Consider the following 27,223-nt stretch of genomic DNA (forward strand, 5'->3'; position numbering starts at 1 on the left):
ATCAACAGCCTTCTGGGTCCACAGAAGGCACTCTGACCTCCGTCTCTGGCTGGGTTCAAACAGGACGAGAGTCTATGAAAAACTATTTGACAACAGTTTCTGCTCTCTCCAGTACTACGGAGGGCCAGCAACAAGAACATCCTGCAATCCATGCCCCAAGGAAAGGAAATCGCAGCATTTAGAGAAAAATCAATCTTTTATTTCCCCTTGCCTACGACAGCGCTTTGCCACCCGGGCTGCACGGGGGATCATTTAAAAATAGTGACCCCAGGCCCCAGCCCCACCTGGGCCGTTTTCTTCCGGTTGGGTTTTGTTTCTATTCTTTTTTTTCTTTTTAATTTAATGTGCGTTAGGCTTGAGAGCCACTAACCCAAAAGGACCATAATTTTATGAAATTAAACCATTAGGAATTTAATCATATTACAGGCTGAAAGCTGCAGACTAAAATAGCTCAGGCCACTGCAGCAGAGGGAGGCCTGAGTGACTTTCAAGGCGTTCTTCCTATTTCTGTGACAGACTCTTGCTTGTACACGTGCACACGTTCAAGTGCAGAACAAAAAACGTGGCAAGCAATGCTCCATGTGGTTTGAAAAGGTTCTCGAGATCACTTCTAAGGATCTGGTAATTTTTCTTAAAACAGCAGGTTCTTTTGCAAACAAGTGACTAGTTAAAAACCCTGCTTTTGGAAACAGAAAAATCTGCAATAAAATGTGTAGTTCTATAAAATGAGAAGCGTTGTCAGCTCTGAGAAATGACATCCAGGTTGGCAATGTGTCTCATGGTCGGCCTTCCGTGGGGACAGTTCCAGGGATGGTCCATCTCGCCCATGTGGGTAATGAGTTTCTTCATCTCGCTTGTGTTAAGAGCAGTTCCAATCATCACCTGAATAGGAGACAGCGATTTAAAGTTTTATTGGTTTTGGGCAGAATAACAACTCTTCAGGAGCATTTTTCTCTGAAACAAAGATGGACCAGATTACAACTCCACAACAACATTCCCCGAGAAATCTTCCTCCGAGGAACCCTACCTACCCTCTACCATCTCAGGCCCCCACCTTTCCGGGAAATCCAGCCCCTCGGTGACTCCCGCACAGCAGCAGACCTCGGCCGGAGACGCCGACCAAACCTGCCCAGGATCCCACCAGTCTCGGCGGCTCCACCACGGCCTGTGGCCCGCTGCCCTGCCCTGTCACCTCGGCGCCCGCAGGGCCCCCTTCCAGCCGTTCTCCACTCAGCAGCCAGCAATTCCTTTTATTTATTTATTTTTAAAGATTTTATTTATTCATTTGACAGAAAGAGAGACAGCGAGAGAGGGAACACAAGCAGGGGGAGCGGGAGAGGGAGAAGCAGGCTTCCCGCGGAGCAGGAAGCCGGACGTGGGACTCGATCCCAGGACCCCGGGATCATGGCCTGAGCTGACGGCAGACACTTAACAACTGAGCCACCCAGGTGCCCCTATCTTTAAAAAAAAAAAGGCACGGGTGCCTGGGTGGCTCAGTTGGTTAAGCGACTGCCTTCGGCTCAGGTCATGATCCTGGAGTCCCCGGATTGAGTCCCACATCGGCCTCCCTGCTCGGCGGGGAGTCTGCTTCTCCCTCTGACCCTCTTCCCTCTCATGCTCTCTATCATTCTCTCTCTCTCTCAAATAAATAAATAAAATCTTTAAAAAGAAAGAAAGAAAGAAAGAAAATAAAAAAAAAAGGCACGTCGGATCACACACATGGCTCACCTTCTCAGCTCTTGCCTCGCACCTGGATAAGAGCCCACATGCATCACCTGATTTGGCCCTCCCTGGCCTTTGTGCCCGCACCTGCAAGCACGCATCCCTCCCTGCCCCCACTCCAGCAGTCCAACTCTTACAGATGGACTCCGCAAGCACCTGCCCCAGGACCTTGGCACCGGCTATGCCCTCTGCCCAGGAGACTCTGTCCCCAGATACTTGCATGTCTCACTGCCCCTCCCTTCAGGCTTCTGTCCCTGACTCCAAGCACTCCCCGTCTGTCCCTCTGTGGCCCTCACCCTGCTTTTCTCCACAGCACATTTCTCTATCTGACATATACGTGGCAATGAGCGGGGTCCACGCAAACACAGAGACACTGAGCCCCTGAGAAACAAGAAGAGATGGTGACAGGCGACAAGCCTGAGCCTATGCATCCCCTTCCTTCTTCCACGTGCCACGCACCGCCCCAGAGGCAGGACACGCAGCAGGCCTCTGCCATGCTGGAGAGAAACAGGCAACTATCAAGCAGGGGGCTGTGCCCGAGGGCCTGGGAGAGGCTGCTTCAGAGGCGTGCTCGGGGGGAGCTGAGGATGGAGGGAGCCAGGTCCGTGAAGGAGGGAGGTGAGGCGGGAGGAAGGCTGGAGCGGCTGCGGAACTGGAAGGTGGCCTGTGTGGCGGGAGCTGAGCGAGCAGACAGGGCTGAAGGGCCGGCAGGGCAGAGCTTGGGCCCCTCGGGGTGCGGCAGAGGGGAGCCCATAAGGCTCAGCACACAGGACAAGGAAGAGCTGCAGCACCAAGGGCCTGCCAGGGTGCAGAGAGAGCTTGAGGCACGTTGAGACAGGGTTCTAGGATGCCCGGCTGTTAGCACAGGCCCGTCTGCACGGCCTCCCACTCACCCCAGGACTGGGACACCAGCACAAGGTCTTCCTCAAACAAAGCCCCGCAGATGGAAGGCAGATCCGGGCCCCGCTCTCTGCTCTAAGTGACCCCCTCCGTGGAGTAATGTTATCCAACCCCAAAGCTGTAAAGTGCCCCAAGTTTTCCCTCCGGCACTGACATTGCCCCTGAGCTCTGATTCATTAATCTGACCGCTTTCAGACCACGTCCAATTACAGCCTGATGGGGCCTCAGATACGACACAGCTTTTAGGCCACCCCTCCCCCAAAAGTGAGCAAGCCGCTGCTTTCCCTGCCGCCCCCTCTCCGCTCTAGCAACGGCTTTACAAATCCTTCCGTCGGCGACGGGCACCTCACCGGGCACCCTGTTGCAACGGCCCGCTCTCCGCCATCACAGCCTCCAAGCAGCGCGAGCTCCCAGGGGCCCGCCGGGACCGCCAGACCCCATGCCGGGGGGCCCCAGACGCCGCTGCGCTCGCATCCTGGCCCCGCTCGCATCCTGGCCCCGCTCCCATCACACAGGCAGCCTCGGGCTGGGTTCAAACACCCCCATCCCACCACCTCCCCATCTTCGCACTTGCTGTCTCCTCTGTTTGGAGGGCTCATCCCCGAGGGGCTCCATGTCCCCTCCAGGCATCAGCTCAGATGCCCCCTCCTCGGACAGCCCTTCCCTGGCCGTCACCTCGACGGCTTGCCTGGGTTTCCGTGGCCACTCCCCAGCTCCTCGCTGTTCTAACTTCTTTTCTGAACCTGTTGGTGTTGGAGGTTGTCATTATTTTGCTTACATCTTTCCCTCCCCACTAAATCATAAGCTCCACAAGGGCGAGGACCTCACCCTTCTTGTCACCTGGGCAGCCCCCAGCACCTGGACAGGCCGGGCCACACAGCCAGGGCTCAGGGAGTATCTGATGAAGGGAGGGCGTCCCGGCCGCTCCCAGGGGCCAGGTGATCCAGATGCACCTACCTGGACATCAGACCGATCACCCACCACTGCCACCACCTCTGGGACAGCCTGAGCGGCGGCAGTGCAACAGGGCACCCAGTGAGGTGCCCACCGACGGAAGGACCTGCAAAGCCCCGCGCAGTGGCCTTTAGGGCCGGCAGGAGCAACGGTCATCTGCCCATGTTCCTCCCCATCCACAGACAAACCACGGGCCTAGAAAGCTCACCGCTCTGGGATCGGCGAAAGCTCTATCAGAGCATGCTGCTTGCAATTACGGGACAGAGGTCAGAGACAGCGCCGACCCTGGCTTCCGGGGCACATGTGCTTACAGAAGCTCGTGGCTGTGTTCCATACAACGACCCACGGCAGTCCCGGCCACTGTGCCCGCAGACGAGCGTTCTTTACTTACGGACTTCCGACAGGCTCTGGAGGCAAACATCTGCCTGACTCGGGAAGGGCGGCACATAACCCCAGGACTGTCGCTCAGCATAAAGATCAGCTCGTCGATGTCCTGGGGTCCGAAGGTCCAGTTTTTACTAGTTGGCAAAGAAATCAATTTAGCTCTTTTGGTGACTGGAGCTAAAAGAATAAGATTTGGAGAAGACTCGGTTATTTGAAGAGCACGTGTCCCTCCAGTGCTATGTGATCACGAACGCCGGGAGAGGAAAGCAGCAACACTTTCTGAGGGAACCGTGTCCATCTCTGATGAAATACACTGAACCACAGAACCTCAAAGACTGTTCCTGGCGCTAACAGGACGCACCTCGTAGTCCTAATAACTCACCCCCTTCGTCGATAACAAAATCAAAGCCGTTCTTTCTGAATATCTCCAGGTTTTCTATGAGAACAGCTTCATTGACAGCCGTTAAGTTGAGAGTCTGGGGTCTGAAAGAACAGAGAGGAGACTCAAACCCAGTTTTGAAGTTAAACCTTTAGCTATAAAGCAAAAGGGAAACCGAACCAGTACGTGCTTCTCTGAATTCCTTTCAAAGAGCAACGTGAGGGTGCCTGGGTGGCTCAGTTGGTTAAGCAACTGCCTTCAGCTCAGGTCATGATCCCGGAATCCTGGGATCGAGCCCCACATCGGGCTCCTGGCTCAGCGGGGAGCCTGCTTCTCCCTCTGACCCTCTCCCCTCTCATGCTGTTTCTCTCTCGCTCGCTCTCTAATAAATAAAACCTTTAAAAAATATATATATATAAAAAAAGAGCAACGTGAGTAGCAACACTTTCTTGAGCTACATGCCTTTCCGGTCACATAACTGCCTGAGAATTCCCCTTCGATCTTCTTTTATTAAAGTTAAAATGACCACAAAAGCAGCTGGCTTTCCTCAGTCTGCCACCCCACCCCCACGGCCCCAGGCTTCTCTCAATCCGCTCCTTAAAGATAACGGGAGAACATGAAGATGGCATTTTCCCTCCCGTGCTATGTTACAGACCTCTGAAAGCAGAATAAAGAGCATTTGTTTGCTATCCTGCCCCTTCCGAGCCTGCAATATTCCTCTCTCCATCTATCTGCGGGGCAATCCGTCCATCTGTCCTCCTGGAATCACCGAGCCCTTAATGAGACAGACTGATAAAGGCAGGAGATAGGATGGCCAGGTCTCCACCCTCATGGAGTAAGAGACGGGTGGGGAAGAATGCCATTCATCAAGCAGTCAAACTATAATTACAAAGCACGCAGCCAATCAGGAAGAAGAGACACCCAGTCCATAAGAGCACAGAGCAAGTGAGACCGACCTAGAGACAGGGGTCAGGGAAGGTGTCCTGAGGTGTCTCCTTGAGCATGGAGAACGAGGAGGTGAGGGCATAGGAAGGGCCAGACCATGCAGGGCCTGGTGGGAAAGGATAGACCTATGATCGTTATCCTTGAAATATGGCCCACCAGGAACCCCGAGTGGCCTGTGATTACCTGAGCCAACCTGAAATGCCACGAACGAGACATTATTTATATAAAATGGCTGAAAAATAAAAGACCTCTGTGAAAAAGGCAGAAATAATTAAGCATGATAAAGCAGCTTATTTTTTAAAAGATTTTATTTACCTATTTTAGAGAGCATGAGTGGGGGGAGGGGCAGAGGGAGAGAATCTTCAAGCAGACTCCCTGCTGAGCGCGGAGCTCTATGCTGGGCTCGATCTTACAACCCTGAGATCATGACCCAAGCCAAAACCAAGAGTCAGACAATTAATCGACTATGCCACCCAGGCGCCCTGATAAAGTAGCTTATTGAATGTCTTTATTGTTACCATTTACACCCGCTGAAAATAAACAGAATTCATCCATTCCATAGGAAATCGAGTACTCCGTAAACTCAGTGTATTTTCCCCGCTGACTATTGTAGTTGAACATTTCTTCACGCCGGGATCTACTCTTGTTGGGATCTGAGTGTATTTCTCTACGTCACTGAATTTCCCAAGTAAAAATTCAGGACCTCTTCTTCTAACTTGGCTTATGGACTTCTGGTTTACACGATACACCCTACCACCTTGTAAAGCGGTCAGTGTAAAATGGGCAGTTTGGCAAAGGAGAGAGAAATACCAAATTCTGCAGTGACTAATCAGGGGACTTGACCTCGTCTAGCTGAGGACTGACACACAGGCTGGCTGCCTTTCTGAACACACGACATACCATAAATTGCCCTTCATCAAGATGATTTTTCTGGCCAACGAGAAAAGGCAAAAGGCTTGATAATTAACACATAACGGGGTGCCCGGGTGGCTTAGTCAGTTAAACATCTGTCATCGGCTCAGGTCATAATCCCAGGGTCCTGGCACCGAGCCCCGCATCAGGCTCCCTGCTCGGCGGGAAGCCTGCTTCTCCCTCTCCCACTCCCCCTGCTTGTGTTCCCTCTCTTGCTGTGTCTCTGTCAAATAAATAAAATCTTAAAAAAAAAAAATGACACATTAGCTGTATGACCTTGGGAAAGTTACCTAACCGCTGTTTGTGCGCCTCTGTGCAATCACCTGTGAAGCGATGGTGGGAATAGTAGCCACCTCGTAGGTCTGGGAGGATTAAATGAGTTAGTGCGTGTAAATGTGTTTCAACAGTGCCTGGCACCTAACAAGCACTCAGTAAATGGCAGCTATGACTATTATTATGTAAAAAATATAAAAATCTGCCATAGGGATGCTTGTGGCTAAAAAACAGACACACACACACATATAAGCTCTTAGGTTTTAAACTTTAGGTGTGAAGACAACACGGAGAATTCTGAACAGCAGAATGAACTTACGCTATGAGCCTTTGACCCTGGAGGGCAGTGTGTTGCTGCAGCATCTCAAAGTTGTACTTCTCGTCCGTAGCATGCTGGTCCACTATGAAGATGTCTGCATTCAGTTTAGTGATTATAAATCCCAAGTTAAACTGCCCAATGATCTCCATTTCCGCGAACATCGCTTTACTGCATGTAGAAAATGTTCATTATGAGACATTACAATTTTAAAAGATTACTTTTCATAGACTGTAATACAAAACAATACAAAAACATAAAACAGAAAGTTCCTAATGATTCCACTTTCTTTTTTAAGATTTTGTTTATTTGAGAGAGGACACACAAGCGAGGTGAGGGGAAAGGCAGACTCCCCGCTGAGCAGGGAGCCTGATGCAGGGCTTGATCCCAGGACCCTGAGATCATGACCCGAGCTGAAGGTAGATGCTTAACCAATTGAGCCACCCCAGCACCCCTAATAATGCCACTTTCTAAAGATAACATTAGTTATTCATCCAGCTCCCCAGAGATATATTAGTTACGACTGTTCATCTGGCACATAAGCTCCCAGACTTTTGTCTACATGTTGTTTTAAACAAACAAAAATGGAATCCTAATTCTTCATGCTGTTCTACTCCCATCACTTAACAATGCATCTTAGGTGCTTTCTCAGACCCACATGGATAGATCTCCTTCATTCTTTTCAGTGGCATACAGGAACTCACTGTGTGCATGTACCATAATTTGTCTGACAAATTCCCTACTAAAGTACATTTCAGCTGTTTCCATTTCAAGTAATACAAAAAAACGTTGCAACAAACGTTCACAGACATAAATCCGCACTATTCTGGGGGCATTTCTATACGATAAATCCCTAGATGTGGACGTACATTTTTTTTACTTTGATGGACCTACAGAAGTTTGCACTCCCACCAGCAGTGTATAAAACTACCTGTTTACCAATCCCGGGTATCAATCGTTCTGATACCTGCTAAGTTCACCAACAGGTAGTTTGGTTGGTGGCTCCAAAGTCTAACTCCGTGAGTGACTGCGGGCATCAGTGTAGACGTGGCTCAGAACCACCACTGATCTCCATGGGGACGCTGACATTGCCATTCTCCACCCCACACAATTCATGAGCATCGGCCCTGTGGCCGCAGGACATGAGACTGTCAGAGCTGCCGCCGAAGCGCGCTGGTTCTCAGATGGTCCTGAGACAGTCCCTTCTTTCTGTAAGTGCTCCAGCGAGGAAGGTCCCTCCCACAGCACAGAAGCCACCTGGACCCCCGTGGGACCTACTCGGGTGGGTGCCTCACCAGTCAACCATGGGTGAGAGTCAAACAGTGACGCCTCCGTGCGCCACGGGTTACTAACCTCCCATTTCCTGTTGGCAAGGAGCCGAGCACGGAGCTCAAGTTCAAGGGCAGGACCAAACCAATCCCCAAACCCTGTCTTCAAAGGTGTGTCTCCTGGGACCATTCCTAGTAGTGATTCCATGTCAGAATCCACAAGCCACAAAAGCCACACCCATGATTTGAACAGGGAAAAATCCTAACAAGGTACTGGAAACCAGTATAAGGTGATTAACTACTTAGCTAAGAAACACGGGAGTAGCAAAGGCAGAAGGCAGCTCCCACCTCCAGGAATGAGGGAGTGCGTCCAAAGAAGGAACTCCTGCAAGAGCACCCCTCCCTCTCCCCGGCTGAGCTTCAGACCTGCAGCCCACCGGATCAAAATAAGTCCGCTAGGTCTGCTGCAGCAAGAGAGTGAGCAATGCTGGGCCTGCTGCTGGCAGCTGCCTTGTAGGAGTTAAAGACAAGGGCCGCCAAGAAGCAAGGAGAGAAGCCGGGCTCGGGCAGTGTCTTGCAATGTCCCTCCGGTGCCCCCTACTGACAAAGTCTGGCAGCGCCCCAGAAAAGAAGGCTTATAAGGTCCAGGCACCAGGGTTGCAAAGTAGGGCAAAGTACAGTGGATTTGAGCTGAGAGGCAACACACGGGTAAGTGGCACGAAGGCCAACTCCCTGGCTCTGATTCTGTGCTCCGGCTCCCCAGGTAGATACCCCACGGGAAGAACCTGTACCGGCCCGAAGACTCAGGCATTCTGTCTTTGCAGGTGTATCTCCCACCATGAACTAAAACAGCAAAACTTTACGACTTTGATGTATTTAGTTATAACTCAAAATATAAACACAAAAGCTGGTAAACACGACCACAGTACCTTCAATTACTGCCTATTCTTTCACTCGGAATGTGTCTCAGGAAAAAGTCTTCAGCAGAACCACAGCTCAGAACCAAGAAGCAATCCAGCAGCTGTGCACTGAAGGCCAGAAGCCAATGCTGGGCCCACTGTGCATCAGGGTTCTCCAAGTGACCAACTGGGGTACCTGTCAAAATGCAGACTCCTGGGACCCATGCCCACGATCTACCAGATCTACTAAGCAGAATCTCCCGAGGCTGGCCATAAGTGCTGCTTTTCAAACAAGCTTCCTCATCGATTGTTATGTGCACCCAAATTCCAGAACCATGACGACAGGTGATCGATGAATATTTGTTGATTTAAAATTACTATTTTGGGGGCACCTGGGTGGCTCAGTTGGTTAAGCATCCACCTTTGGCTCAGGTCTTGATCTCAGGGTCCTGGGATCAACCTCTGCCTGCATTGGGCTCCCTGCTCAGTAGGGAATCTGCTTGTCCTTCTTCCTCTGCCTCTCCCCCTGCTCATGCTCGCTCTCTCTCAAATAAAATCTTTAAAAAAAAATCACTATTTTTAAAAATTACAGTTGATTTCACTCACTGAGAGGACTAAAAGAATCCAGGGGGAAAGTATAATTAGTTTTCATTTTGGGCACCTTCCAGGTCTTTCCCCATCAAGCACGTGTTCCATGATCATGCGTGTGCGTGAGCAAGGAGCCTGGCTCATCCCTGCATCCCTCAGGGTTCACAGGCCCCAGAGCCCACCGGAAGAGGCTCACCTCCATTAATCACACACACGTTAAAGGAACTATTTCCTGAAAACCCTTCTCAATGTAAGCTAGGCACTGTGGATATCAAGGGAGTATAATAAATTGGTTGCTGTTGAAGACTTGATCGTCAAAATTAAGCAAAGCCTAGCAGTCCAGACTAAAAGTGCCACAAAATCTCAATGCACTCTGTACAAGTCACAGCATATGTCAGTACCTGCTCAGACAAAACACATACAACATTTAAAAAGATAAAAGTTAAACATTTCAAGAGAATTCATCATTTTTAGAAATCACATTATACATGATTATTCTCAACAAAGTGATGGTGACGAGTATTTTCTACTATCAGTATTAACAGTTTTCTCTAAATTGACTCCCTTTATTACTTAGTCTTACCGGAGGCAATCCTCTGGAAATCACAAGTTTGACAATGCATTACAATTTCTGGTAATCAATCAATAACGAGGGACGCCTGGTTGGCTCAGTTGGTTAAGCATCTGCCTTCAGTTCAGCCCATGATCCCAGGGTCCTGGGATCAAGTCCCTGCTGAGCAGGGAGCCTGCTTCTCCCTCTGCCTGCCTCTCCCCATTTGTGTGCGTGCACACACATGTGCTTTCCCTCTGACAAATAAATAAAACTTTTAAAAAATAATAAACAGGGGCGCCTGGGTGGCTCAGCCGTTAAGCGTCTGCCTTCGGCTTGGGTCATGATCCCAGGGTCCTGGGATCGAGCCCCGCATCGGGCTCCCTGCTCGGCGGAAAGCCCGCTTCTCCCTCTCCCACTGCCCCTGCTTGTGGTCCTGCTCTCACTAATTCTGTCAAATAAATAAAATCTTTAAAATAAATCAATAAATACAAAATATTTTTAAAAATAAATCAATAACAAGAAATGGCAATGTCTCCAAAAGTCACCATGAATTCAGTGCAGGGAGGAGGTGCTGTGAGCTGGAAACCTTCACGAAGAGGAATGAGGTGGGGATCAACGAAGGACTGATTAATTCTGACGGATGGAAAGGATGTGCAAAGAAAACCTAAGGAAACAATTCTTGAAAGGTTTCACAGAGAAAGAGTTCTTTAAAGAAAATTAATTTGCCACGCATGAGAGGCAACAAAAAGGAGGTGAAAGGAAAAAGCATCACCAAGGATGCACCAGTGAGGCTAATGGATGACCAATCCGTGGAAGGGAGACAGACTCCAAAATCAGAATCTTCGAGAAGGAGCACTGAGAAGGCAGAGAAAGGGGGCTAGGAGAGGAAGAGAGAGGAGCTCAGGCAGGTCTGAGGTGGGGATGTGCCAGGTCTGTGGTGCGGGGAAGGCCCTCAGGCAGGTCCGTCTGTCCGGCAGCCAGAGGACCAGACCCTGGAGCTGAGGCGGGGCCACACCGGTGCCCTAAGCCAGGAGAGGAGAGGCGGGCGGAGCAGAAGACACCCAGGGGAGCAAAAGCAGAGCCTGGAAGGATCAGCCTTGTCCCCTGCTGCAGCTCACGGTCACGAGCACAAACCCTCCTAAGGAAGAACTTTACCTTATCTCCTTTCTGAGTTCTTCCTCTGCGGCTTGGTTTTCTCCTGGGCAAATCTTGGCCCTGAACTTCCTACAATTCTGTGCGCCTTCTCTTCGCTGTTCTTGTTGTTGCAACTGCTTTATTCGTTGAGCTAAAGAGACCATAGAAAAGGCCAGGGGCACTATTTTCTTATGGATTTTAACAGCCACGTCAACCTGAAATGCTGGTGAGGTCTGAGTCTTCACCAACCCTTGGCAGGTGTCAGAACTGAAAGGAATTCCATCTTTCTTAAAACGCTTTGTGTTTGAGGAGGACACATCGGCGGGCCGAGGCAAGACTCCATGTGTCCGACCGCCATCCTCCTGGTCTAGATGGCCTTCGGGGTCTGCAGAGCGACGGTCAGTCTCAGGTGACTCCGCCCGAGACTCCACACTTCCTTGGGAAATCTCCTTGCTGGCGTGACCGCCCACTTCGGGGCTGCCGAGCCCTTCCCCCGGGCTGGCTGATGGGCAGCTATGCCCCAAGTCCTGCTCCGTGTCCCCCCTGTCCCTGCGGTCACAGGGGCCCTGAGCTGAACGCACCACCTCCTCCTGGGGGCCACGCGAGTCTGTGCCAGGGATGGGCCTCCGGGCGCAGAGAGAGCCTGAAGCGCCGGGAAGCTGTTCGTGTCTCTTCTGTCTCGGGGAAACCCGCCTCGGTTCCGGGCTCTTCAGGCCCTCAGGCCTGTCCTCCGTCGTGTGCCGAAGAGAAAAGGTCTCTCTCAGTCTGGAAATGGTCACTGCCCTTTTCTCTTCTCCGGTCCTTAACGAAGCAGGACTATCCGGCTTTGCTGGCTGAGGCTTGTCCATCTCTGCCGAGTGCATTTTTACTACGTGACCTGAGTAGATAATGAACAGAGAAGAGTATCAGGGGCTGCACGGAAATGGAATCAGAGAGGTGTTTCCACTTGAACAGGCACTTCACAAAAGCAGGGATCCAAACGGCTGATCAAACATATGAAAACGGTTCCACGTTCATCATAAAGGGCACATGAATTAAAACCACAGCGGGATGCTACTGTATACTCACCAGCGCGGGTAAAAACTTAAGACACGACAAAAGTTCACGAGGGTGAGGATCAAAAGGAATATTTACACACTGCTGGGGATAATGAAATCGGTAGGATGGCTTTGGAAAACCCTCTGGGGGGAGCTCCTGAATCTAAGCAAGCCGGCACTGCTGCTCCCATTGGAAATGGCACCCATGCCCGCCAAAGCCACAGACGGGGGTGTTCTTGGCTGTGTGAGTCACAACAGCCCAATCCCGGAAATGACACAACTGTCCACAAACAAACCATGGCATGTAAATACAAGGGAATGCTGTACAGCAAAGAGAGGGAACGCATCAGGTGCCCCATGTGACACGGATGAGTCATACGAGACACTGAAACAAATCCCAAAAAAGCCTACATACTAGGTGGCTTCAAATTAAAAGCAGGTAGAACGGATCTGTGGTGTCAGAAGTCAGGAAAACGGTCACCACCGGGGGAGGCGGTGGAAGAAAAGGAGTCCCAGGGTGGTTTAGGGGTGCTATTCCTTGACCTCAGGGCTCACACACTTACGTGTGTTTCTGTATTCAGTTAAATGGCTGAAAAGGGACATTGGTTCAACTGTGCCTTGGGATGCCCCAATATTCTGAGCAGGTTATCTTTATAGGGTAGCCTCTGGCAAAGTGTTTGTGAGTGGGCTCAGAGATGCCACCCTGGCCAGTTCCACAAAGACTGTGTATGCAACGGCCCATCCTCCACCCCATCCCCACGCACACCCACATCCGTAGCACCCCACACCGAGAGCAAGCAGGGCCGATGGGGGCTCCCAGCGTCCACATCAAAGCTCCGCCACTCTACTGTCTAAGTTTCTGCGCTCAAGCCCCACCTCAGCCCTCGGGAACTTCACCTCCACCTTATTCCGGGATTATCAAAACGAGAGCCTGCCTGCTATCTTCCAAATCCACCTCTCCCCACCCCTGCGGTGTTAGGGAATGTGAGGACAGAGCTGCTCCGTATCCCTGCCCCTCCCCTAAGACCCCAACTTACAGCAACTCCTCTACCTTCTGTTTACAAAGCCTCATCCCCAAACCATTTCCTCTCACTGGGAGCAATACTCATCTGTCACCTCAGCTTTCCACCAAACCCTAGTTTCAGCTCCCTCAGCAGCTCTGGTCTTCCCCCCTCAGAGGACACAACGAGGGGCACCCACCACCTCCATCTCTGCACATACAAACATGGAGATCGGGGCGAGCTGGCCTACAGAAGACAGGATGCACCCCAAGGAGCAGATATGGCCATCAGGGGAGGTAGTAGCCAACTCTTCCCTCTGCCAAGGAGGGCATCTGGGGCTCAACTCTGGTCCCCCGCCCAGATGTCCCGGCTACACGTGGTTTGGATAAAAAAGAATCAAACTACTTAAACAGACGGCTGATCACGTATGACCAGGCAGTAAAATAATAACTGTGCATATTACTATTACAGATAGGGATCAGCTTTGTAGCAATGCTCATTCCAACATACCACTCAGTGTAGAAGGCACGGGGGTGACGTGTGGGAAAATGGCAGAGTGAGGGCCCCAGAAAGTCCCCACTCCATCAAACAAATGAGAAAATGGGCAAAAGTGGTCAGAATTGGCTTTTTCAGAGCTCTGGAAATGAACAAAAGGCTTGCAGCCGAAGCAGGAGTGTTTACTAAAGAGAAACGGTTGAGTCTTGGCAAGACCACATCCCCAGATCTGCCGGACGTGCCTGCCATTTCTCTCGTTAATCAGATTTCCTCACGTCTACACTGTCGAGTGTGACACATCCTCTGTCTAAAGAGGACATTTCATTCCATGTCCAAAAAAACTATCCCTCAGGAAAAAAATAAGGAAAAGTATCACAATAGCTGTGAGTTTAAGAAGCTGTCCATACACCCGTATTTCTCTCACCTTCCATATCCAACAACGGCTGCTGAGAGACATTGAGTTTGTTGACGTCGCTGTCAAACATTCCTACCAAAGATGTCTTTAAAACTGCCAATAGAAGTTTCTCCTCTTGTAGTAAAATTTGCCTTTTATCTGGAGTGACATTGATATCAACACATTCTAAGGCAAAAAAAAAAAAAAAGATACTTCTTGTGTTTAAAATCACCTTTAACAACAGAAATTTCCCCATCTACTATTTTTTTCACTTGCACTTACCGAAAGTACTATTTTTTTTTAAGATTTTATTTATTTATTTGAGAGAGAGAGAGAGAGAATGAGCAGAGGGAGGGGCAGAGGGAAAGGGAGAAGCAGGCTCCCCACTGAGCAGGGAGCCTGATGCGGGACTCGATCCCAGGACCCCAAGATCATGACCTGAGCCTAAGGGTGCTGCTTAACCGACTGAGCCACCCAGGTGCCCCCTGAAAGTACTATTAAAAACATTGCAATGAAAAAAAAAATTGCAATGTCCAGATTAAAATTCATAAACTATAAAATTAACTCTTTCAAATAAACAAGAAAAAGATAAACCATTTATTAAATGGATGGAATATGCAAGTATTCGAATGGGTAATTTACAAAAAAAAAGGCAAATAAACACATGAAAACATATGACAGAAAACTATAAGCTAAAATGAGGTCCTTCTATCACCCACTGAATTTGGTGAAATATAACACTACCCAGTATACCACTGGTAGACGAGTGAATTAATACAGCATGATCAGTCACAGACACGGTAATTCTAGCTCTAGAAATGTATCTTAAGTAATAACCAAAGTTACAGATAACAATTTAATTATAAGGATAGTATTTAAATTTCTAAAACCTGAAGACAGCTTAAAAAAGGCTAAAAATTAAGAAGTTTAAGATACTGGGCGACTTGCTGGCTCAGATATTGGGCGACTTGCTGGCTCAGTTGGTTAAGCGTATGACTCCCGGATTCAGATCAGGTCACGACCTCAGGGTCATGGGATCAAGCCCCGCGTCCGGCTCTGCACTCAGCAGGGAGTCTGTTCGGATATTATTTCCTTCTGCCCCTTATCCCCTGCTTGTGCATGCACATGCAAGCTCTCTCTCTCAAATAAATAAATCTTAAAAAAAAAAAGGTCTAAGATACATCAGTATATGGGAATATAATGAATGCAGCTACTAAAATCATGTTTCTGAATAATTTTTAATGACATAGAAGAAAGAAAACATTCACGTATAAGGATAAAGAGCTTAATACAAACTTACTCAAAATTATTTTCTTCCTGCAAAGGCTAAGGAGCAGGTATGTACATCACTACCTATTTTTTTAAGGTGTGTACGTATCTCTAAGTGCCTAGAAAAAATACTAGGTAACAATAAACTCGAATTTTCCCAATCAGAAGAAAAATATGCATTATTTTTAAAATCAGGGAGAACATTTAGTTTGCTTTCTCCCTTGGGTGCCAGGAAAAAGTCACATTTTCCTGATAATACAAGTAACCTGGTCTCAAGCAGAAAGCAGAAAAGCCTGTATAAAAAATTAGTCTATAAAATTAAAAGTCTGAATGTAAAAAAACAAAAAAGAAAAATACATTATCAGTAAGTATTGCTACAAAAGTCTCTTTCCGGTCATTATCAGTGCTTTATAATTTCATTTTATTCTTTTACGGGTAAGTCAGCAATGTGGCAGAGAGCTCAGTGGAACTTACCTGAATCAACAGAAATGTTAAGAACAACAAATGGATATTGATGTCGATTATACATGTGATAGACCTCGTTCACAAGTCTGGAAACCTACATACAAAACAAAGATTAAAAAAGAACATCTGTCCCCCAACACGCTGTTCTAACTAGAGGGATGTATTTTAACAGCTTTATCGAGGCAGAGTGGTCCTGCAATGAAGTACATGTATTCAAAGTATTCACTTTGGTAAGTTTACAGTCAAGGTCAGTAAGACCATAATCAAGATCATCAAGGGGCGCCTGGGTGGCTCAGTTAAGCGTCTGCCTTCGGCTTGGGTCATGATCCCAGAATCCTGGGATCGAGCCCCGCATCGGGCTCCCTGCTCAGCGGGAAGCCTGCTTCTCCCTCTTCCACTCCCCCTGCTTGTGTTCCCTCTCTCGCTGTGTCTCTCTCTGTCAAATAGATAAATAAAATCTTAAAAAAAAAAAAAAGATCATCAATATATCCACTGCCCAAAAAAGTTTCCTCGTGCCCCTCAAAGGGATATTTTTAATCACCAACCCCTAAGCCTGAATCTTTTTCCAATCCAAAGACACTTTTGAAGAAATAGCAAAAGATAGAGGCGCAGCCTATTTATTTATCTATTGGTTATGTTAACTCCAGTGTTGTTAACATGCTGCAGGTGCAATTTAAATGCTCATTAAACACATGCTAAGATACACAGAAATGTATTTACATGACTTTATAATGCGATTATTAAACGGGGTCAGAGACAAACGATAAAATCGCACCTTCTATAATGCAGTGGACAATGCAGAGGTTGAACCACATCTGTTAGAAGTCATTTTAAAGTATCACTGGAAATCAGAACCCGTGACTCAGGTACAATGTTGCTAAAGATGCAAAATCAAAACTGAACCACTAGGATGCCTGGGTGACTCAGTAGTTAAGCATCTGCCTTCAGCTCAGGTCATGATCCCAGAGTCCTGGGATCGAGTCTTACATCGGGCTCCCTGCTCAGCGGGGAGTCTGCTTCTCCCTCTGCCTGCCACTCCCCCTGCTTGTGCTGTTTCTCTCTCTCGCTCTGACAAATAAATAAAATCTTAAAAAAAATAAAAAAAACTGAACCACTAATATCCATGTAACCCTATCAGGACAAACAGCTTCAGTATGAGGCAGAAGGTATCTGGGCCCTAATTTTCCTGAAAAATGGACAGAAGAGGAGAAAATACAAAGCATATGCTCATGTGTCAGTCTTGACTGAAAAGTCCACATGATGGTGAATGTTGAGATGTTTACTTTGTACAAATAGTGATAATTTCTATGGTAATAAAGATGTGGGTTATCAATATGTATACACACATACACACACACATAACTGAAACAACTGTATAGAAGACTTTTTTTTTTAACTATTTATTTGAGAGAGAGAATGAGAGAGAGAGCACATGAGAGGGGGGAGGATCAGAGGAAGAAGCAGACTCCCTGCTGAGCAGGGAGCCCGATGCAGGACTCGATCCCGGGACTCCAGGATCATGACCTGAGTCGAAGGCAGTCACTTAACCAACTGAGCCACCCAGGCGCCCAGTAGACTTCTTTAAATGGCTGAAATAAGATAATTTAAAGCCATGTTTCCGAGTCAAAGTCCTATGTTTCATGTAAATTGCCTGTGTCAGGAGACCTTATTAGATAATGAATAAAATTAAAAGTTAAAGACAAAAAGAAAAGACTAATACAGAAAAATCTTTAAATACCTTTGCTGGGTCACAAGGCCGCCCGTTGATGAAGAAAAACTGTCTATCTGTTGAACTTCTTCCAACACCGTGAGCACAGTGAGAGATGAAGCCTGAGATGCTGTTCAATGTCCATACAGTAAGGGCAGGATTCCAGAATGAAAAGGGTTAGTAACACATCAGAGAGCACGTTCTTAAAGTAAAAACAAAAACAGGATACCTGGTGACGTGCTAAGTATTAACATTTCAGTTAATGCGTATCTGTGTTCCATTCTGATAAATCATAAAAAGAACACAGACCTTGCAGAATGTTCTACAGCCTGCGGTCAACAAATCCACCACATGCAATGCAGTGGGTTCAAAACGGATTTGCTTCAGCTCTCCTCTCACACTCACCCTATTAAATTCTTGGCCTCCATGCATGGAATGAGTTTCACCTCAGACTCACATTCTGGAACCTTCCAGCTGATCCCACTGGCTAAGGAGTCTAACTACTTGTATTCATGATATCTGCCTACATTGCCTGCCCTTTAAAAATCTGCTCTCCATCAGCAAACTCCTGTCTACTAAGGTGTTGTAAAAGTGCTTACTCTACTCGTGAACTACCTCAGGGATATGCGCACTTCTATTAAGAACAGACTGTCCACAGTGAGTCCCCACCTTTCATTTTAGGCATATAAGTCACAGGCAAGTGGAGGGAGAGTGAGCGACATGGGCCATCCCACATCCAATCCCAAGTAGGGAAAATGCCAATTTTTCTTACACTAAAAGTAATGATGCCGGACAAGATGCTGGGTAAGGCATGAACTAAAGGGAACAGCCTCTTATTACGCTCTGCCGAATCCCCATAAAGCACAACCTGTACGTAAATTAAAAGTTATTCTAACTGATCACTAAACATTGTCTTTACCGGGCGCCTGGGTGGCTCAGATGGGTAAGCGTCTGCCTTCGGCTCAGGTCATGATCCCAGGGTCCTGGGATCGAGTCCCGCATCAGGCTCCCTGCTCCTTGGGAGCCTGCTTCTCCCTCTGCCTCTCTCTCTCTCTCTCTGTCTCTCATGAATAAATAAATAAAAAGTTAAAAAAAAAAATTGTCTTTACCACAAAGGCAAATTCAACAGGAAACTCCCTAAAATGCACCAGGGACTCAGAATATTGAACAAATTAAGTAACAGACCCCTTTACAGAAATCCTCTTTCTGGGGAGCCTGGGTGGTTCAGTCGGTTAAGCATCTGCCTTTGGCTCAGATCATGATCCCAGGGTCCTCGGACTGAGCCCCAAATCAGGCTCTCTGCTCAAGGAGAGCCTGCCTCTCCATCTCCTCCCTGCTCATGCTCTCTCTCGCTATCTCTCTCCTCTCTCAAATAAGTAAAATCTTAAAAAAAAAAAAAAGAAGAAGAAAGAAAGGAATCCTCTTTCTCAGCAATAATGCCTACAATTTTATAATGAACATAAGAAACTATAAGCCTTGGGGTGCCTGGCAGGCTCAGTCAGTAGAGCATATAACTCTTGACGTCGGGGTTGTGAGTTTGAGCCCCACTCGTAGCATAGAGTTTACTTAAAAAAAAAAAAAAAACTAAATTAAATTCAAGTTTAAAAAAATTTAAAAGCGCACCTGGGTAGCTCAGTCAGTTAAGCGTCTGCCTTTGGCTCAGGTCATGATCCCAGGGAGCTGGGATGGAGCCCCGCAGCAGGCTCCTTGCTCAGTGGGGAACCTGCTTCTCCCTCTCCCCTCTGCTCATGCTCTCTCTCAAATAAATAAATAAAATCTTTAAAAAAATAAATAAAATAAATTTTAAAATTTAAAAAATTTTTAAAAAGAAACTATAAGCCTTAAAATCACTATCTTTAAAAACAAAAAACTCCAGAGAAAACATCTGATTGCAATCTCCGCCCAACAGAAATCTACTCACTGAAACAGGGTATTCAGAGCATCTGCTCCGCTCAGCCCATACTCTTCACAAACGGAGTCACTAGGGGGCAGCTGAACAAAGGGAATGAGGCTTTGCAGCTAAAAGAAAACAAGATTCACAGTTAATTCCTAACAAAAGTAGGATGAAGCTAACTTCAGAGAGGAAGATACAGAACGAGGGCTTTGTGCGTTTTCTTTCCCTGGTCAGGCTACTCACATGAAGAGCACAGAGTCTCGACAGCTGCTTTTGGCAGTAAAAATAACTGTAATTTTTTTATTAGAAAGATGAACCACTTGAGCTCATACTTATCCATAACCGATACATTGCCCACAACATATTTTTTCAGATAGAGAGTAAAAGGAGTGTTTTCTTCTCTAGAATAAAATAAAACAATCTTTCAGCTCTCAACATTAATTTTTGTGGGGGCGCCTGGGTGGCTCAGTCGTTAAGCGTCTGCCTTCGGCTCAGGTCATGATCCCAGGGTCCTGGGATCGAGCCCCACATGGGAATCCCTGCTCTGCAGGAAGCCTGCTTCTCCCTCTCCCACTCCCCCTGCTTGTGTTCCCTCTCTCGCTGTGTCTCTGTCAAATAAATAAATATTTTTTTTAAAAAATTAATTTTTATGATAAGTACCTAATTCAAAAATCAATTATTAAGGGTGCCTGGCTGGCTCAGTCCACGGAGTGTGTGACTCTTGATCTCAGGGTTTGTAAGTTCGAGCCCCACGTTGGGCGTAGAGCTTACTTAAAAATAAAAATCTTTAAAAAAGGAAAATCAATTACTGGATTTTATTCTCTATTCTTTGGAAAGGACAGTGGAAACCTGTTCTCACTACGAGAGCAATAAAATGTTTCTTAAATAACTGGTCACCACTACCTGTTTCTGCCCAAACACCGATGCAATATTTTCCTTTATGCTGGCACTCCCACTGGTGCATACCACCGGCTGCCGTTTCCCTTGCCCAACCTGATTGCTGCAACTGACGCGGACGCCTGCTGAAATGATACAGTATGCATGTAAGACCTGGACCATTTTGGCGTACTCCTGTGTAAAAAACACAAATGCAAGACTCCACGTCACTTTAACCCTACAAGAATTAAATGATTCAAGTTAAAACATCCAACTCAAGGTTCTCATATCAGCGCACAACTAAGGCAGATTATCCCTGAAAGAATGAGCCATGAATCATCTCCCACGTATATCTCTGTACGTGGTGTAAAAGAGAACTCATAGGCTTAGGTTTCTAGCCATACCTCTCTCATGCCCACGGTGTCCATGCCCACTGCTCCAATTTTATTTCCATGTGTATTTTTTTTTTTTTTTAGAGAGAGAAAAAGCATGAGCAGGGATGGGGGAAAGGAAGGAGCAGAGGGAGAGAGAGAATCTCAAGAAGACTCCCCACTGAGCACAGAGCCTGACACCGGGCTCGATCCCACAACCCTGAGATCATGACCTGAGCTGAAATCAAGAGTCAGACACTCAACTGACTGAGCCACCCAGGCACCCCCATGCCTGCTGCTATAAAAATCAAAAAGTGCGTTCCCTTAGGCCTTGCAATCCTTCCTCTAGAATTTTATTCTTATAGAAAGAGTGGCACAGTCAAATGTATATTACAAAAATGTTCACTGGAACAATCGGTAATTGTGAAAAATTAAAAACATAAGCAACCGTCAACAAGGAGCTAATTATGGGATATCCATAACATGACAGAATGATAAAGAACAAAATTATGAGTCAGCCAAAAAAGATACCTACAATATATAATAGGATCCTAATTGTTAAGATAAAAATTGAAACATATGCATAAAGGTTCTATACATCTGTATACATGTTTGGATATACACCAAACTCTGGGAGGTCAGCAGACACAATATCAACTTTCTACCACATACAACTCTACATTACTTAAATGTTCCATATTCTGTATTGCTTGATTTCATTATACTAATTAACTCATCTCAAAAATTTTTTCAAGATTTATAAAAACATGAAACTAAAAAGAGTCTGGAGAGACATAGACCAATCCATCAACAGTGGTCCTCTCTGGCAAGTACGAGTTCTTTATTCCTATAATTTCTGAAGCACTGATTTTTTACCATGAGGTACAAAAAAAGTTTTTCTCTCTACAAAATTTTTTCATTTTTAAATAAAAAAGAAAGGGATGCCTGTGTGGCTCAGTCGGTTAAGCATCTGCGTTCAGCTCAGGTCATGATCCCAGGATCCTGGGATCACATCGGGCTCCTTGCTCAGTAGGGAGCTGCTTCTCCTTCTGCCTGCTTCTCTCTCTCTCTCTGACAAATAAATAAAATCTTTAATAAATAAACAAGTAAGAAAAAATGTAGGGGCGCCTGGGTGGCTCAGTCGTTAAGCATCTGCCTTCGGCTCAGGTCGTGATCCCAGGGTCCTGGGATCAAGCCCCGCATTGGGCTGCTCCGCGGGAAGCCTGCTTCTCCCACCCCCCTCCCCCTGCTTGTGTTCCCTCTCTCGCTGTGTCTCTGTCAAATAAATAAATAAAATCTTAAAAAAAAAAAAAGTCATGATGGAGGGCACCTGGGTGGCTGAGTCGTTAAGTGTCTGCCTTCAGCTCGGGTCATGATCCCAGAGTCCTGGGATCGAGCCCCGCACTGGGCTCCCTGCTCAGCGGGGAGTCTGCTTCTCCCTCTCCCTGCCCCCCCCCCCCCCGCTTGTGTTCCCTCTCTCACTGTTGTCTCTCTCTGTCAAATAAATAAAATCTTTAAAAAAAAAAAAAGTTGTAATAATTCATTTTTCAGGAAACCAAGAAAAATAATCTTACTAAAAGACTACAGATAGGGGGCACCTGGGTGGCTCAGTCAGTTGAGTGTCCAACTCCTGATTTTGGCTCAGGTTGCGATCTCAGGGTTGTGAGATGGAGCACCGCAATGGGCTCCGCACTCAGCACAGAGTCTGCTCGAGATTCTCTCTCTCCCTCTCCTGCTCCTCCCCCTGCTCATGTGCACACACTCTCTCTAAATAAAATCCTTAATAAAAACAAACAAAACTACAGATAAAATTAAAACATGTTACTTCTTAAAGAACCCATTCCCATGTTACAACACTTAATAAATGTGCTTTGGTGGGAGTAAATCAACCTAAAGTTCAGTCTTTGGTGGGAAAAGGCAAACTAAGCACTTCCCAAAAAAATTCGGGGAAGAGAATTCACTGAGGAGTTAACTTCAGTTTACTTTTGTGTGGGGGATCTTTTACTACGTATGTACATTACGCCACCAACGCTCTGGGAAGCTGGGGTTCTGGATTTACTGTACCTTCTTAATATTCCTTTGAAACTCCTTATGGCGCACAGGCAGTGTATAAAATAGCTGCTGCACACTGACAGTCGTCCCTCTGGGTCGTGGGTGGGGGGTTTTCTGGACAATTTTCCCATTGTGATCAAACACCAGTCGAGTCCCAACCTTCGCGGATGTGTGGCAGGTAGAAATAGTCACATCACTGTGAGAGAGAGCAGGCGCCACGGGGTCAGAAATTCACAGGTGCTGGGCATCACATGCTCATTTTCTTACTTCTGTTCTCTAAAACCCCTCCTGAAAAAATGCTGACCCCTCTGAGATCATCCAAGAAAGTTTCTATGAGTGAGGAGTCATCGTAGAATCTAAGGTTTCGCACCTAACAGACAGTGAGACAGAGAGTTCTGTAAATGTTCTGTTTTGATAAAAGCTTTGATATTTGTTTTTTGGATAAACTGCAAAACAAAAGATCTCAAAGCTTACATATTAACGAATAAAGATGTATTTCTCAGTTTTATTCCTACAGTTCTAACACAATTTTTAACAAGGATCCAAAAAATATTATGGTTCCAATGTATAAATAATTATTCATAGAAATTTGAGGGCGCCTGGGTGGCTCAGTTGGTTAAGCGACTGCCTTCGGCTCAGGTCATGATCCTGGAGTCCCGGGATCGAGTCCCGCATCGGGCTCCCTGCTCGGCAGGGAGTCTGCTTCTCCCTCTGACCCTCTTCCCTCTCGTGCTCTCTATCTCTCATTCTCTCTCAAATAAATAAATAAAATCTTTAAAAATAAATAAATAAATAAAATTTCAGTTTCAACTTTGAAAAAAAAAAAAAAAAAAAGAAATTTGAAATGTGTTAAATATAATAAGAACTTCGGTTAAATTTTTTTCCTAAATATTTTAATAAATTAAAACCGACCTGTCTGTAACTTACAATCCTTGTGCTATTTTGACACTGAGAAGTTACTGCTTTAACAAGGGCAACAATTTTTTTACAAGACTATTTACTTCACTTCGTTGCTTACATTTCAGAAGTATTACCACTCTGATTGGCAGTAAGATAAAACGGAATGTGGAAGTTAGAGCTTGAGGCATTTCAGGATGGAAAAGTATAAGCAACCACTAATCCATACGTTTTCATTTTCAGAGATTTTTATAAGGGGTCGAGTTAGTAGACAAAAATATTGTTATCACCTCAGTGCACAAAGTGAGCTCAGAGCTTCCCCCCGAAAGCCAAAAGTTTCAACCTGAGTTAGGTCAGCAAAGTCTTGAATCTTAGAAGTATGATGTTTCAGAGCTGAAAGAGAGGTGCACAGTAAGACCCAAGATGTCTCAAGTGATATGCCACTGAATAGTCACAATACCTACCAAAGTAACTGGTCATTACAAAAAAAAAGTCATTTTTGCGTTTCCTAAGACAGTGTTACTCAAAGTTTTTGAAACATTTTGCCCACGTGTTTTAAAAGAGGATTAGAAAAATTCAACTTACTTAAGCCTTCAAAGTTTTCTTCTTCTACCCCACATCCATTGTCTGAAACTTCAATGAGATCCACCCCATAGTCTCTAAGCCTTAGATCTGAAAAGTGTAACATATTAATTTCTCAAAGAACTGATCCATTAAAAGCCTTTATACTAGCAGGATTTATTTATAACTTACCTAATGCAAAGATGAGTCGTAACTATACTCACTTAAATGTACTATTGTCATTTGGTATATTTCATTTTTTTAAAGGTCTTCTTGGCAATTTATTAACCCAGATAAAATAGTTTTCTTTTCTTTCCTTCCTTCCTATCTCTCTTTCAAAAGGATAATTTTAACACAGTCATTAAAGAGATTAGGCTATGGAATCAGACTTCCCAGAATATTATCCTCGCTGTAGAACCTCAAAAAAAAGTAAATTCCTGTGCTTTCATTTTCTTATTTGTAAAACAGATAAAATATAACAATAATTCCTATCTCATAAAGTTGTTCTGCATCTTAAAAATAGCCGTGTGGCACATTAGTAAGAACACGATAAAAGTTAACTGCTTTTATTATTACTACTATCTACCTAAGTATTAGGTACCTAAGAGATGCTAAATTTAAGTTTAAAAAATAAAATTTCTCAGTATACCAACATTTGATTGTCTCATTACAATCACAAGGGTTTCTTGAATAAGAGTATAAATTGATGGTTCCCTGTGGCTTAAAACTGTCCCGAACTTACCAATAGTAGTGGCTCCGGCATCCACACTATTTTCAACCAACTCCTTCACAGCAGTACTTAGACTGAGTACCACCTGTCCAGAACAAATCTGATGGACTGACTTCTGATCGATAGGTTTGATGGCCTTAGCAAGTTCTGTACTAAAGACACCAGTTACAAGAAACAAAGTGAGTATGCATTTATTATGTATTTTCATCCTGGTTTTAACTGCAGGAAATGATTCATCTCTGTTAATAATGTGTCCAATGCATTCGTTTATTAGATTAACATATCCATCGATTACATTCTCAAATATAAATGTTGTCCTACAAGTCTTACACTTCTGTCAAAAAAATCTTCTGAATAGATACTTCCAATGCAATGGATATTTAGAAATTTAATTATGCTGGGATCTACGAAACACATGTACCCCCAACCTATGGGCCAATAATCTTTGGCAACAGTGGGATCTTCTTCTGAGAAGCGAAAGCAACACTTCTCACATGATTTGAAAACCCAAGGGTATGGTAGGAAATACAGAGTGTTTATGTGAAAATCAAAACCATCTTAGAAACTGGGTACCTGTTATAAAACTATTTCCACAGGAGCCTTTGAATCTCCCTTCCAAATCCAGGCCATTAACTGCTGTTTTGGCTAAAACCCCTAAAGTTCTTGCTGTACCTACTTTAAGAGTTACACAACCAATTTGTTTCTACTTTCTCCCTATTCCAAACCACCCTCCATGCTACCAGCAGTTACTTTAGAAATCACAAATCTGGACAAATAACTTCTTTGCTTAAAAAATCTACTAGCATAGGGGTGCCTGGCTGGATCATTTGGAGGAACATGGGACTCCTGATCTCGGGGTCCTGGGTTTGAGCCCCATATTGGGTGCAGAGATTACTAAAAAAAAAATAGACTTCAGGGGAAAAAAAAAATCTAGCATCCACTGTCTGCTATATGAAAATCTAGTCATATGAAAAACCAGACCCCAGTCTACTTTTCTTTCTCTCCAATTCTCCATTCACCAATTTTACCTATATTCTAGTCACAGCAAACTGTTCCTGAATATCGCAAGCTCTTTTAGACACTGCACCTTGTCTATACAGGTCTGTCTAGACCGTTCCCCTCTTCCTCCTCTGCCTGGCAAACTCCTGCTCATCCCAAGAATGCATTCCTTATGTTCATTAATTTAGCAATTTCTTGTAAGTGGCTTAATTGGTAATGTGGGTTTAATAGAACCCAGGAGTCTCCCTCCGAGAGAAATCTTTGGGTAGCCTCCCACAACTGCTAACACACAGCAGACCCTCAATAAATCCTTATAAAATAAGCAACAAACATCTTTACTCTTCGTTCTACCTTGCAAAAAATTTCATTCAGGTTTTTCTTAAATGAGAAAATTGCAGATGACAACACAAAATGGAAAGAAGTTTCCCTGACACTTACTTATTTGGCAACACACCATAGGCCACAAATCCACTTCCAATATTTATTTTGAGGACGGGGGATGAAACATTGAAACACACGGACAGCGAATTTGGGTTCAGGAACCTGACACTGAACGCAGCAGGGCTAGCCGGAGATTCGCCCCTCCGAACTGGGTTACCAGCCAGCAGTGACGTACTCAAGGGGATGCAAAAGTTCTGCATTTTTTAAAAACTGTGAGGCTATGCAAATTAGCATGTGCCTTGAAGCCTCCCCCAAATAACCTCAATTTTCAAATAAAAGAAAAGAGAAAGAAACCAGGTAGAAAGGAAATGAGTTCAGTTTCGTGGGATGTCGTGCTCCGGCTGCCAGTCCACTGACGCGTCCAGACGTCTGGGCAGAGCCCGCCTGGGAGCGGGACGGATCCCCCCGCCCACCCCGACCGTAAAGCGCCCCAAAGGACAGCGGGTCCGGGGAGCGCCGAGGAGCCCGTTCCGGGGCCTCCACACGGGCTCGCCCAGCGCCGCGGTCTCCTTCCCCTCCCTTCCCGGGGTCTGGAACGCCGTGGGCCTCCGGGAGGGCGACCGCGAGGGGACACTGCACGCACCGCTCACCTCGGCCCTTCCGCCCGCTCCATGGATCCAGCACCTGACCCGCCTCCGGGACTCGGAACAGTTCCCGCCGCCGCTCCCACGGAGGCTCTGCCTCCCTGCCGCCCATTGGCTGCTTCCGACGCTGTGCCCCGCCCCTTCCGGATGGGACAGCCGGCGCTTCCCACTCCTCCTTCTTGCCGATTGGTTGTGTAAAAAGTCGAGGCCGTGACGTCCAGA

The 27,223-nt window shown here is 46.2% G+C and overlaps 1 protein-coding gene across 6 annotated transcripts; it reads right to left on the reverse strand.

Annotated features, from left to right (window-relative positions):
* Positions 1-177: 177 nt before the first annotated feature.
* On the reverse strand, positions 178-27,178 carry PMS2 (PMS1 homolog 2, mismatch repair system component). Of its 6 annotated transcripts, XM_027610026.2 has the most exons (15): positions 27,008-27,178; positions 24,990-25,129; positions 24,272-24,358; positions 23,977-24,079; positions 22,802-22,985; positions 20,394-20,561; positions 19,518-19,615; positions 17,627-17,726; positions 15,898-15,982; positions 14,185-14,340; positions 11,249-12,104; positions 6,789-6,956; positions 4,343-4,443; positions 3,968-4,137; positions 178-882 (listed from the first exon to the last, which is right to left on the reverse strand). In XM_027610026.2, exons 1-15 carry the CDS (start codon positions 27,028-27,030, stop codon positions 739-741), a joined length of 2,583 nt encoding a protein of 860 aa, XP_027465827.2. In that variant the 5' UTR covers positions 27,031-27,178; the 3' UTR covers positions 178-738. The 6 variants fall into 6 exon arrangements, with proteins under 6 accessions (XP_027465827.2, XP_027465828.2, XP_027465829.2 ...); XM_027610027.2 differs by lacking the exon at positions 4,343-4,443 and having other exon boundaries at positions 3,968-4,094; XM_027610028.2 differs by lacking the exons at positions 24,990-25,129; positions 27,008-27,178 and adding an exon at positions 23,094-23,159 and having other exon boundaries at positions 24,272-24,304.
* Positions 27,179-27,223: the final 45 nt, after the last annotated feature.

Source organism: Zalophus californianus, chromosome 10, assembly GCF_009762305.2.
Source record: "Zalophus californianus isolate mZalCal1 chromosome 10, mZalCal1.pri.v2, whole genome shotgun sequence".
NCBI lineage: Eukaryota > Metazoa > Chordata > Mammalia > Carnivora > Otariidae > Zalophus > Zalophus californianus.